At 51.2% G+C, this 12,144-nt stretch overlaps 1 protein-coding gene across 1 annotated transcript in view; it reads right to left on the bottom strand.

Annotated features, from left to right (window-relative positions):
* Positions 1-123: 123 nt before the first annotated feature.
* kpnb1 (karyopherin (importin) beta 1) overlaps positions 124-12,144 on the bottom strand; it is a 15,453-nt gene continuing 3,432 nt past the window's right edge. Inside the window, exons 3-22 of the mRNA XM_015394894.1 lie at positions 10,983-11,165; positions 10,706-10,906; positions 10,479-10,631; positions 10,352-10,411; positions 10,188-10,277; positions 9,092-9,202; positions 8,901-9,002; positions 8,602-8,826; positions 8,339-8,530; positions 7,263-7,393; positions 6,910-7,057; positions 6,769-6,840; positions 6,554-6,698; positions 6,395-6,477; positions 5,840-5,947; positions 5,491-5,634; positions 2,897-3,002; positions 2,544-2,658; positions 2,208-2,369; positions 124-1,520 (exon numbers count right to left, since the gene is read on the bottom strand). Coding sequence (XP_015250380.1) covers position 1,520; positions 2,208-2,369; positions 2,544-2,658; positions 2,897-3,002; positions 5,491-5,634; positions 5,840-5,947; positions 6,395-6,477; positions 6,554-6,698; positions 6,769-6,840; positions 6,910-7,057; positions 7,263-7,393; positions 8,339-8,530; positions 8,602-8,826; positions 8,901-9,002; positions 9,092-9,202; positions 10,188-10,277; positions 10,352-10,411; positions 10,479-10,631; positions 10,706-10,906; positions 10,983-11,165 — 2,532 coding nt within the window. The 3' untranslated portion in view covers positions 124-1,519. The remainder of the gene's footprint in view (positions 1,521-2,207; positions 2,370-2,543; positions 2,659-2,896; positions 3,003-5,490; positions 5,635-5,839; positions 5,948-6,394; positions 6,478-6,553; positions 6,699-6,768; positions 6,841-6,909; positions 7,058-7,262; positions 7,394-8,338; positions 8,531-8,601; positions 8,827-8,900; positions 9,003-9,091; positions 9,203-10,187; positions 10,278-10,351; positions 10,412-10,478; positions 10,632-10,705; positions 10,907-10,982; positions 11,166-12,144) is intronic.

Here is a 12,144-nt window from a genome sequence, read left to right as displayed (position 1 = left end):
TCAGAAGTTTGAATTCTGAATATGAGCGACTTTTCCTTTAAATGTTTTGTCTGCAGGAAAACTGGGTTCGTCACAACATTTTTAGTTCTCCAGAAGCAGAGGTCCTTCTGGGTCGGATCCTGGAGGGATTCCCGCTCCAACGCTCCAGGCCAGCGAATCTCTCCAGGACCAGACTTCAGCGTTGCTGCGTGCAGAACGACCTCCAGCTCAGAGGGAGCGGCTCTAAACCTGCAGCTCTGGATTAAACCGCCCAGCAGCTTTAGAAACATCCCAGTTAGTCTGGGCTGGATGCAGAGTTCTGCTGCAGGTCAGATCCGGACCCATTTGGACCTTCGTGGTTTTAGATCTGCAGCTGCTCCCGGATCAGATTCATCATCAGAACAAGCAGCAGGAGGTTCAGTACAATATAGACTTTATTAGTTCACTAAACTTTAATATGAAATCCAAAGCAGATCGGCTTTAAATCATTAACAATTCAGCAATCATCGAGTTTCCAGGTCACCATGTCAACACAGGAAGTCCTTAATCCTGCAGCTGATGCATCTTTACAAAATAAGAGCAGGAAAGAGACTTTCAGCGTGAATCATCGGGCTGAAAGCGGTCGGAGCAGCTGACGGACGCAGCAGGAGACGCGCCTCGAGCCGTGAGGTTACAAAAAGAAAAAAAACAGGAGCCACTGTGGTTGGACAGCAGGAGGCGCCAGAGTTCAGCTTCCAATCAGAGTCCAGAAGAAGAGCGAAATCACCAGAACTGCTCGGGGAATGTTTCATATCATTTTATTGTTTTTAACTTTATTTACTCATCATAGCAATGGAAAAATAGAACCTTTTACAAACGTCTTCAATTTTCTGAAATCTTTGAAACAAGCAAAAACGGTGAGTGACCCGTTCCCAACCCAAGTTCAGCGGGGAAGCCGACGTGAAGCAGCCGCAGGCCTTCAGCTAAAACTACTCCCATTTGGCACTCGCTCCGCAGCACCGAGCTTTTACTCTGAAGGGCTCCAGTGCTGCTGTTGCCAGGTAAGAGCGCGGAACGCCGGAGCCGCTCGGCCGGCGCGTCTCCGTTTTAGTGCTCAGAAGAAGAAAAGTAAGAGCAACAAAAATCAAAAGTTTTCCACAGAAGAAGTCCACAGTCGCTCGTTAATCTGATTCCACAAAAGTCTGTAAGTTTCTCTCCCCCTCCTCCCCTCCTCCCCCAAGCGTTGGGGGCGGAGGCGGGTCTGTGACGTCATCGTGATGTCAGAGGAGGGGCCAGCTATATGGCGAGAGGGCGAAGGAGGGGCTCGCTTCTTTAAGGGGGTTCAGAGTCCACAGGCCGTCCAGGAGGAAGAGGAGGAGGAGGGGGGGGTCGCCAGCTGGAACTGAAGGTGGTGTGATGTCATCATCTCTCGCGCTCACACAGACACTCATCTCACTTCATCTCACGTCACTTCTTCTGCTTCAGCCAACGCTGCGACAAACACAGAAGAGTTCATTCCAGACGATTCCACGTCGCTCCGATCCGGACCGGACCGCACACATCTGTGGAGCAGAACCGCCGCCATCATCATCATCAGTTTCTGATCCTGCGCTCTGATTCTACACCTCTACAGTTAAATCCGTTAGATTTAAAGATCCAAATGGATTTAAAAACTAAATCTAAGCTTCATATTTACTAGGATGAAGCAATAATTCCAGACAAATATTAAATATAAACTCCGTTCATTTATAGAAGTTAACCCTTTCAGCCCAGAAGGTCCTGAAATTACATGTGAATTAAATCAAGTTTAGCTCCTAAACTATAAATTGGAAAAACAATCGTCTGTATATGTGTGACAGGAAGTTATTGAGGAATATTTTTCAGGTGGAAAAACTATTTTAAATTTCACCATGTCTGATTTATAGGTGATTAAACAAAGAATTAAAAATATTTTAGCCTTGTCATTTTCATTTCCAAAATAAACAGAGCAGCATGGAACCAGTGGAGCCACTAGGGGGCAGTGCTAACTAGCTTAGCATTTCCTCCCATTCAGCACAGCCAATAAACCACCTCTGAGGAGCCGTTTACCATAACCCTGAAATTATGGCTTCTAGTTTCAGTTGCCACCCCAAGATTTTTAGTAGCCCCATCTGCTTCACGTCTAAACCATAGAACCCAGCTGTGGTTCTGATGCTGCAGGTTCTGAGCCCGTTTGGACCCAGCAGAAGCTCAGGGTTTGATCTCCTCACCAGGCTTGGCTCTTGAGCTTCCGCAGCTCCTTGGTGGCCCAGGTGGCCAGCGTCTTGGTCTTGACGATTTTGGAACGCCTGCCCTCCGTCAGAAGGTCGTTGATGAGCGGACGCATCTCCACCAGCTTCATCATGTCTTTGCCGAAGGCGGTGCACAGGTCCCTGCGGACACACAGGCACACGGTTGAAGGTGCGGCTTGAACCGGCGGCTCCGGGCTGCGGGGGCCCCAGGCCGCTGGTCTCAGAAGCTGTGGTTGGGTTCTGCATCACGCTGTCAGAGTGGTGCATGGTTTTTCCTCACGGACCAAAGTGAACGCGAAGCGGGGCGGTGCTTACCCGATGAGCCCGGCGGCGTTGGCCACCACGCCGTCAGAGTGGTCCTCGTCCTCGGCGATGTGGTGGATGAAGGAGAGGATGAACTCCACGCGGGGCTGGACCAGCATCACATCAGCTGCAGGAGGAGAAACGGAAAAGATGAGGAGAGGAAGGGGGCGGGGCCTAACACAGCTCTACATCCTTTTGTTGGGTCCCGCAAAACCAGGAGCGGCTTTGATTCCGGCCGAAGCCTGAAGCCTCCTGGGTGAAAAAGACCCGAGTTTCTCTGCGACGTCGTAAAATCCTCCCGTCAGTCTTCAGACGGGAGGAGGAACCGACGTCGGCGCCGTTCAGACAGGAAGTGTGTGTCTTACGGTGGACGTTCTCCTGGTCTCCCTTCAGGCCCTGGATGATGCCGGTGTAGGCCTCCAGGCAGCCCTCCCTCAGCTCGTTCAGGTAGTCCACCATGTCGTAGTCCGTCTGGAAGAAAACCGCCGCGTCTGAGTCTCACAACACCAACATCACATCCACCTTGCCACCTGCCTGATGATCAAAACCTGAACGCCAGGTGGTGGGCGTGGCCAAACAAGACGCAGCAGCACGGCTGATGCTGCTTAAGGGATGGTTATCCTCCTGCAGCAGCGTGTCGCAGGTATTATCGATTTATGCCCAATTTTAAAGCGTGGTCTGCGCTACGTTATTCCACGCCACAACGCCAGAGGGCCAATCAGGAACTAGCGAGGATTAGCTAGGACACGCAGATGACCTGGTTTCTGAGCATAAACCAGGCGTTAGCATTTCTAGCAGATAATGATGTTTAACACTAGTACTCCCAACGCCGTCATTTTATGGTTCTGAGATTTTAAAGGGAAACAGCTTTATCATTATTCACATGTTGCTCATATTAAATGACTTTTCCTGTTTTTATGTTTCTTAATTTTCACCTAGTTTTTTTTATAAATATAACCAATAAATATGGTTAATTTTACCTCGATGTCTAAAAGAGTTCAAGGGTAAAATCATAACGTCTCTGGCATGATGTCAGAGACGTTACGCTACATGATTGGCTGAACGTTGCCACATGATGTAAAACACTGTGGTTGCCCAGACAACGATATCACACACCGTCCGCGTGCAGAGTCACGAGCATCTGTAGCGTTAGAGTCTCTAATGAGCGATTAAATTTGACCTGATAAGAAAACTGAAAAACAAAAAAAAACAAAACTGTTTAAGGTGAACAAAGTAAATGTGATACAAAGCTAGCTATGGCTAGCTGTGCTAGGTAGCTAGAAAGATTAGCCTCTTTTAGCTCACGCAGTTAGCCATATTAAGCTACACTTTTAAATCCTTAACAACTGTTTTCTACAAGTAGAATAACCGATCAGTCTAAAATCTCTAGGAAATAATTTTAAGATGTTCCATTTGTTCTTTGATCTCCGACCTTAATAAAAAGAATACAAATAAGAATTTTTTGTCTTCTTGTTAAATAGCAAAGCTAGATCTAAGTAGGCAAGACTTGAATGACATGATTGTTTTCTACTTTCAGCTACTTTAGATCGCCAATGAAATGTAAAATGGCAGCAAATATCGGTAATAATATGTTGAGACTCCAGAAGAGATTTGATTCTTTAGAAACGGGAGCAATAAAGTTTGAATGGAGTTGCCATATGATGACCCCTTAAGAAGGGGCGGGGCCACAGCAGATCTGGTACCTACACCGTCATTTCCACGGCTCCATTAGATGCATTGTAATTTCTTCCCACGGTTGATTGACGTTTGGTACCGTTGCCTAGCAACCAACATTCTACCCAGAACTGTTTGGCTAATAGGAAAAAAAAATGGCTTTCAGAAGAAATCCACGAAACAGGATTTAGAAAAGCTTCAAAATATTGATGATAGAGATTCAGGAGGAGAGGGGGAGACCGATGAGGAGGAAGCAGCTCGGATTCTGACAGCGAGTCTGAGGACGACCATCAATCCCCGGGAAAAGGCGGCATATCAGTGACCCATCAGGCAATAGTAGAACTTTTGTTTAATTCTTGGATAGCTCTGCCTCCACCTCAGAGGCCTAAAGCCAAACCAGAGCGCCTGGTCTAATCACTAAAGCTCAGCGTGGATCAAATTATTTGAAAGTGACTGTAAAAGCTGCGAGCAAAAAGCGGCCTGTGGCTGTATTTTACGATCACATGGATATAGCGGCTATAAAGGCCAATTTATGCTTCTGACACACAGCCTCTGTAACCGTCAAATCTGCCTCTGTACGCGACCACGCCCCCTGCACAGAGGATATGGAACAGTTGCCGCGCACCTCAAAAAATCCTGACTACGTGGGATGGTCGCAAACCTGCGCAGACAAAAGGCAGCTGTGATTGGTCCTTGGCCCGCCTTTCCGGCTGTCTGTGTGGTCGTCCTTCTCGATTCAGTGCCGGGGCGTGCCATTTTTAAAAACAGAGGAAAATCTGTCATAAATGTGAAAAGGTGGTCTGCAGGAAATGTTCGGGGGAATCAATTAAGTTCTCTAAATAAAATTGTAATTTTAAACGTTGAACCTGTGTATTAAAAGGATTTATTTAGAATACAAATTTAGACCAGATGTATTATCATCATACAGTACAGCCTTCTAAGATCATATAAAACCTGTTTTAAAGTTTACATTTCCACAATGGGTTTATATATCACACTAGAAGCCTTTCAGGTGATGACATCATCACTGCTCATGCTTTCAGTGGGTAAAATGTCCCCTGTCAAACTGACGGCAGGTGGGAGTTCTAGTAGGATCAGAGTTCTGGGAGTTCTGGTGTTAAACGTCTGAGCGACCGCCTGCTAATCTTTATTTTGTCTTGTTGATGTAAACTCAAACCCATGACTAATCATGTTTTAGGCAAAGATCCACGTTTAGAGCGGCAATGAAATAATTTCGTCGTCGTCGATAGAAAGACAGGCCGTCCGCTGGAGCTGCCGGGCTCACCTTGTCCACCTGGGCCTGGGAGGCCTGCTGCAGCGTGTCCAGGACGATGTCCAGGTACTTCTTAAACTCTCCTCCGATGGCCAGAGCGATGTCTCCGAACGCAGAGAGGATCTGAGGCTTCACCGAGCGATGGACGTTCTCGTTCTGAAAACGCAGGGAGGGAGACGGAATGACCCAGGTTCTACAGAACACAGGTCCCAGTGGACCAGGAGGAAACCCAGCAGGTTCTGATGCGTCCAAACTGGTTCCCACAGGTCTCAGATAAAAGTGGTGGTTATACATCACGGTCAGAGTGGTGCATGGTTTATCATCACAGACCTAAACCCAGACGGGTTCTGGTGCTGCTCACCCCAAGGTTCTCCAGGAGAAGCTGCATGATCTCATCACAGTAAGGCAGGATGTTGGTCTGGAGCGCTCTGCAGAGGTCGCACACCAGGCCCACGGCGGCAAGACACACCTGCAGACAGTTAGCACGTCCAATCAGAGAGCAGAAAAGGCGCTTTGCTACTTTCTGCAGTAACATTTCCTAAAACCGTTCTGAGGCTGCAGAATTAAACCGAATCAGAACCTCTGGGCTCCGGTTCTGTCAGGCTAAACCGATTTATAAGCGTCCAGGACCCACTGGTTCTGGACCAGCGGTGTAAAAACCTAACAGCTAAATTACATAAACACACTGCAATAAAATATAATAATGAACATAAAATAGAATAAAATAAGATAATTTTTTCCTTTTTTATTTTTAACGGCACTAGTGGCTCGTTTTCTGGCAGCAGGCTGACAGGAAAGAGGGAATGAGAGGGAGAAACCTCGATAATCACATTTAATGAATATTAATGCCAATTTTAGCCTATATTAAAAAAAATAATAATCTAACGCCTTTTAATGACGGGTGGAGACCGCGTACCTGGTACTCGGCGTAGTTCTTCAGTCCGATGGCCAGGAAAGGTTTGAAGGCATCCATGTATTTCTGGAAGTCACTCCCCAGAACTGAAACGAGCAGCAGAGACACTATGAGCTCCAACGGAACCCGACGGCGCGGCTTGGCGGCGCGACGGGTCGGTACCTTCCACCAGCGTGGACACGGCCATCAGGGCGTCCTCCTGCACGCCGCCGGAACCCGCCGTGCTCTGGAACATCCTCAGGAGAGACGCCATCACTACATCAGAGATCTGCAGGGCGTCCTGGTGCTGAACCTTCCGGAGAACATTCTGCAGGGAAACAGGAAACGCTCAGCAGGCCCTTCACAATAAGAGCCCGGCTGCAGGTGCGACGCCTCACCTGCAGAGTGGCGCAGAGCAGCGACTGCAGGTCGTTGAACTGGATCCTGTCTGAGGTGCTCTGGATGTGGGACTGCAGACAGGAAGACGGTGTTAGCGTGGTTTCCTTTCACAATAAAAGCTCTGCAGGCGGGAGCCTCACCTCCATCTGCAGGACCTGCTGCAGCCGCTCCATGATCACCAGCGTGGTCTTCTGGACTGCAGGGTAGCAGTCTTTGGCGCTATTCTTCACAATCTCCATCAGAGCCTCGTAGGCGGCAGAACGCAGGTTGTTCTGGTGGCCGTCGGGCCTGAGTGGACCGGAACCGGACAGAGGGACAGCTTAGCGGAGCGGTTCTAAAACCACCATCAGCCTAGCTGCTGTGGTGACGGCCTTCAGAGGGTCTCCATGGAGACGCTGACACCGAAGCTCTGAGCCCAACGGTTCTGATGGGTTCTACTATTAAGATCTCAGTCCGTTCCTTCAGAGCCAGGGGTCCAGCAGAGTTCTCCTACCTGTCGGTGGTCTCCAGGAGCTTCTGCACGATGATCTCGAAGGAGGAGGACAGGCAGTAGGTGCTTGGCTCCTCCTGGTCCTCTGCAGCGTCCGTGGCTTCGTATGCTGCCTCGGCCAGAGATGAGAAGGCCTGGTGGGGAACAGAACACAGGGGTTTGGGTCAGAGCGGGTTCAGGCACTGGTCCGGAGACTGGAGCAGAGCCACCGTCCTTCCCATCAAAAACATCCAAACCATCTGAACGTCTATATTGGGAACATTGTTGGTCATCAATACTAACAGGATGAGACCAAATAGTGAAGTTCAGTTTATCTTTCTGGGTTTTTTTCTTTTTCTCTCCCGTCTGAAAATACAGCAACGTCATGTGGTGGAGCCTCTGATTGGTTAATGTGGTGCAGCTAAAGATAGATGGCCGCTCACACTGAGCCTGGTTCTGCTGGAGGTTTCTTCCTGTTCAAAGGGAGTTTTTCCTCTCCACTGTCGCTACAAGCATGCTTAGAGTGAGGGATTGCTGAAGAGTCAATGAGTCGATGCAATCAGCTGGTTTTCCTTAGATAGAAAACTTTGAATCAATCTGACTGGATGATCTGGTGAACTGGAAAGTGACCTGAGATGACATGATGTGAAGTGGAGCTATAGAATTAAACTGAATAGAATTAAAGTTCAATAATTCCAATTACAGCAGCTGCTGCTGCTTGTGAAGCGCGTCTCAGACGCTCATGAGGCGCTGCGGGACCTTTTGATGTGCATCAGCCAGAGACTATGGATGTAAAGCAGCAGTTTCAATCATCAACAGTCTGAGCGTAGCATTAGCCCCCCCCCCAGCAACGGGCTTCAGGAGGAAACTAAACTGGAGATTAGCATCCGGCTATAAATGACAGGCAGAGGATCTCAGACCCAGACCGGTCCGGATCCAGAACCACCTGCTGTAGTTTAGTTTCTCCCACATACGGACTTCCTGGGCTCCCACCTCTCTATGTAACGCCGCCAGCTGCTAACATCTTTCATCTTGACTCATAAACGGGTTTCACAGCTCAAACACCACATCAGAATCAGACGGCGGCATGGGAAGCTCACCCAGCAGACGTTGGAGGCCACCCTGGGCTCGGCCCCCAGGCCCTCGATCAGACACTGCAGCAGAGGGGCCAGGTAGATCTCGTTGATGGCGGCTTCTGGCTGCAGCTCGCAGATGCGCCCCACGGTCCACGCCGTGGTGTCCCTCACCACCACGCTGGGGTCCTTCATCAGCTCGATCAGCGTGGGCATGGCCTGTGGGGGGGCAGCGTGGTCAGGATCCTGGTTCTGAGTGACCGGGTGGAGCTCCGGCACCAGCGGCTCACCTGTATGACCAGTGGTTTGAGTTGGTTCAGGTCGGGTCCCTCCAGGATGGAGCCGAACGCCATGATGGAGGCGTCCCGGTACCGCCAGTCCGGGTTCTTGATGTTCTCCTTGATAAAGGGCAGAACGTGAGGAACCACGTCGTCCTCGCAGCAGGTGGCCAGCAGCATCAGACACACCCCCGCCGCCTTGCAGGGGTTCCAGTCGTCATCGTCGTCGTTCTCGTCCTGCAGAGACACAGAAGGAGGTCACGGCGCCACCGCTCACCAGGCGAGGGCCGATGGCGCGGCGGCTACGGTACCTGCTTGGCCAGGGTCTGGGTCAGGATGGGGACCAGGTACTGCAGCGCTCCTTTGGCGTAGAACTTACTGGTGTGCTCGGGGGGGCGTCCCTGCTCCGAGGCCTGCCATTGGACAAGAGGAAACAGGAAGTGAGACCGACAGCGACGAAGGGGGAGGGGTCAGTGAGGAAACAGGAAGTGTGGCGGTATACCTCTGAGGCCTCGATGGCCAGGTCCATCTCCTCATCGCAGACGTTGGACCAGAACTCGATGCCCTGCAGCGCCACCTCATCAATGTCGCTCTTCATCGCCTCGATGGTGATCTGGACCACAAGATCAGAGTTCAGCTGTAGCTGCAGAATCACGCCTGAGGGGGGCGCCAAAAACCCCAGTTCAGATCAAACCCAGAGTCCAACGAGTTCTCTGGGTGTCCAGAACCACAGACCGTCACCAGCAGAACCACGGATCAGAACCAGCAGAACCCGTCTACTGGGGGACTTTAAGCAGAACTTCTCGCTTTCTGACTGATTCTAAACGTTAGAAAAGATTCTATGAAGAAAATCTAAATAAAACCAACTGAAGACAGATAATTGGATCAGGACATCCCATCACTTCTCCAAAATGATTCTGACCCGTTTCTGATGCCACCATGGCTTTGCTTTATGACCCGGTGGAACCAGAACCTCTGGTTCTGCTGTGGGCTAAAGTCAGTTCCACCAGAACCGCTCCGCTTTAACCAGCAGGGTTCCACGATGGAGAAGTTCTGAACCAGCGCCGCCTCACGTCTCCAGCAACGACGGAACCGGTCAGAACCACCTGGTTCCCTCCAGGCCCGGTAAGCAGCTACTGGAAGGAACCAAAAGAACCAGAACACTGAGGATTTATCAGAACCGGACCCTGGATACAAATTGATTCAGCGCGTTCTGGTTCTGCTCAGACCCGACAGCGAGCGGCTCAGAACCGGACAAATCAGAACTGTGGAAGTTCTGGAGGAACTGCAAAGATCAGCAGCTCAAGTGGAGGTTCTGAGGCCATCAGGGTTGGTTCTGATCCAGTTGGTTCTGATCCAGTGAGGCAGGACAGCACCACAAGAAGAGATCAGCCCTACAGCGAGCTCGGTGAAGGCGGTATCATGCTGGACGGATCAGAACCTGGAACCAGTCCCTCCTGCTACGTCTGACCGACACAAACTTGGACCCGATCGGACCGACCTGCAGGAAACAGCCCGACCAGGCTGCTGGTTCTGTCCGCCATCCAGTCCAGTCCAGTTCCTGCCATAAAAGAGACCCGGACCCGTTCAGAACTTACCGCAAACAGCGCCGGGCCCATGTACGTCTCCATGTACTGATAATACAGAGACATGATCTTCACCAGGTTCTGGAGGGCCGCCACTCGGACCTGAGGCAGAGGAGACGGGGGTTAGCGCCGGGTCGGCTGAGCGGGGGTTCTACCGGACAGGGAACTGGACCCACCCTGGTGTCGGGACACTGCGTCGCTTCACAGACCACCTGCATGATGAAGTGTCGCTCCGTCTGAAAACACAAACGGGTCAGAACCGGGTTGATCAGGCCTGGCACTCAGCAGGCTCTGGTTCTGTACCTCTTTGTCAAAGTTGGCTCTGGTGAACTCCAGCGAGTTGAGCAGCGCGTTGGTGGCGGCCAGCTTCACGTTGTTGCTAGGCTCCTCCTTCCTCATCCCCTGGATGATGGCGGTCAGGATCTGGTTGGCGGTCTCCTGCAGCTGCTCCGGGTCCTGCAGAACCGGTCGCATCAGAACCACCGGGCGGCTGATGGGGTCGTAACGCAGTCGGCGGTTTTTCTACTCACGATGTCCTGGCAGATGTACCCGATGGCCTCCAGCGTGGACTCCTTCATGTGCTCGGTGCTCAGCGGGTCCGTGACGTTGGCCACCAGCTGCGGGATCAGTTCAGGCCACTGGTTCACCGGGATCTCCGCGCAGGCGATGCCGGCGACGCACTGCGAAGCCGAGCTGGGCCGGTACGTCTCTGTTCCCAGCGTCTGTAGAACCTGAGGGAACCGGAGGAACCGGCATTAAGAGGCGGCGCCGACAGCGACCCGGAGAGCGAGGCGGACCCGTACTCACGTAGTTCTTGATCTCGCGGCGAGCGTTGACGTCGATGGCGAGCCACCTCTGCTGATACTGCGTTTTCACATCGGGGTCTTTGGAGGTCAGGGAGTTCTTCACCTGCAGCCCGGCAGCGACCCGGGCCACCTGCGTGTTCCCGGGATTCGCCAGAACCTTGGACAGCTCCACCAGGAAGGTGGGCTGGAGGGAGAAACACAACCGGCTGAAGCAGGTAAGCATCTACAGATGTTAGAAACCAGATATCCCTCTAAGCAAACGGAGGGTTCTGACCCGGTTCTCACAGAACTAAAGGTTCTGCTGGACTTTGTCCTGCCAAGATAATCCAGAACCTCAGCTTAAACACATTTACTCTAAAAACAAGAACAATTATAAACAGAAATAGAATAGAAATAGATGCCCGGTTGCTGCCTTCATTCAGTTCCTGCTGCATGCTGGGACATTGAGTCCCATCATGCAGCAGGAACTGCAACCTTCTCAGGAAAGATGTAGCATCCCAGAGACCTGAACAGGTCACAGTAGAACCATTACAGGTCCGGTCTGGGTGGATTGTTGAGTCTTCAGCAGACTCTGATGGTCGGACCTCCAGAATCTGAGCAGAACCCTGAAGCTGCTGCAGATGTCAGGGATCCGGCCTCCTGGTGTAAAGTGATTGATCAGAGACAAGCAGGTCCTACCATCATCATCATCATCAAAAAGCCCCTACACCTTCATTACCAGTGGGGGCGTACATCGACGCTCACTTGATGATCAGACACCTCCCATGATGCTGTGATAGTGTTCTCCTCACAAAGCATCCTGGGATTTGTTTTGGGGGCAATAAGAACAAAGATGGCGTATGCACCATGCGGAGAGAATGACCATCTGTTATGTCTGGCTGCCTGGACCATCATCTACCTCAGCCAACGCTCTCAGTACGTGCAGCTGCACGGCTGCCAGTCAGAGGTGGCAGTCTGCAGCAACGGGGCCCCCAGGGGCCCGTTCTATCTCCCTTCCTCTTCACCTCCAACAGCTGCCATCTCCAGAAGTTCTCCTGTGACTCGGCCGCCGTAGGCTGTGATTCTGAGGGGCGGAGCTGGAGGATCGATCGATCATCATGAACTTTGTGGACTGATGTGAGAAAAACCACCTGCGTCTGAACACCATTAGGACCAGAGAGATG

The sequence above is a fragment of the Cyprinodon variegatus genome, unplaced genomic scaffold (assembly GCF_000732505.1).
Source record: "Cyprinodon variegatus isolate N-32 unplaced genomic scaffold, C_variegatus-1.0 Scaffold713, whole genome shotgun sequence".
NCBI lineage: Eukaryota > Metazoa > Chordata > Actinopteri > Cyprinodontiformes > Cyprinodontidae > Cyprinodon > Cyprinodon variegatus.
The sequence above is the reverse complement of the archived record's forward strand: the minus strand, read 5'-3'. Positions and strand labels throughout refer to the sequence as shown.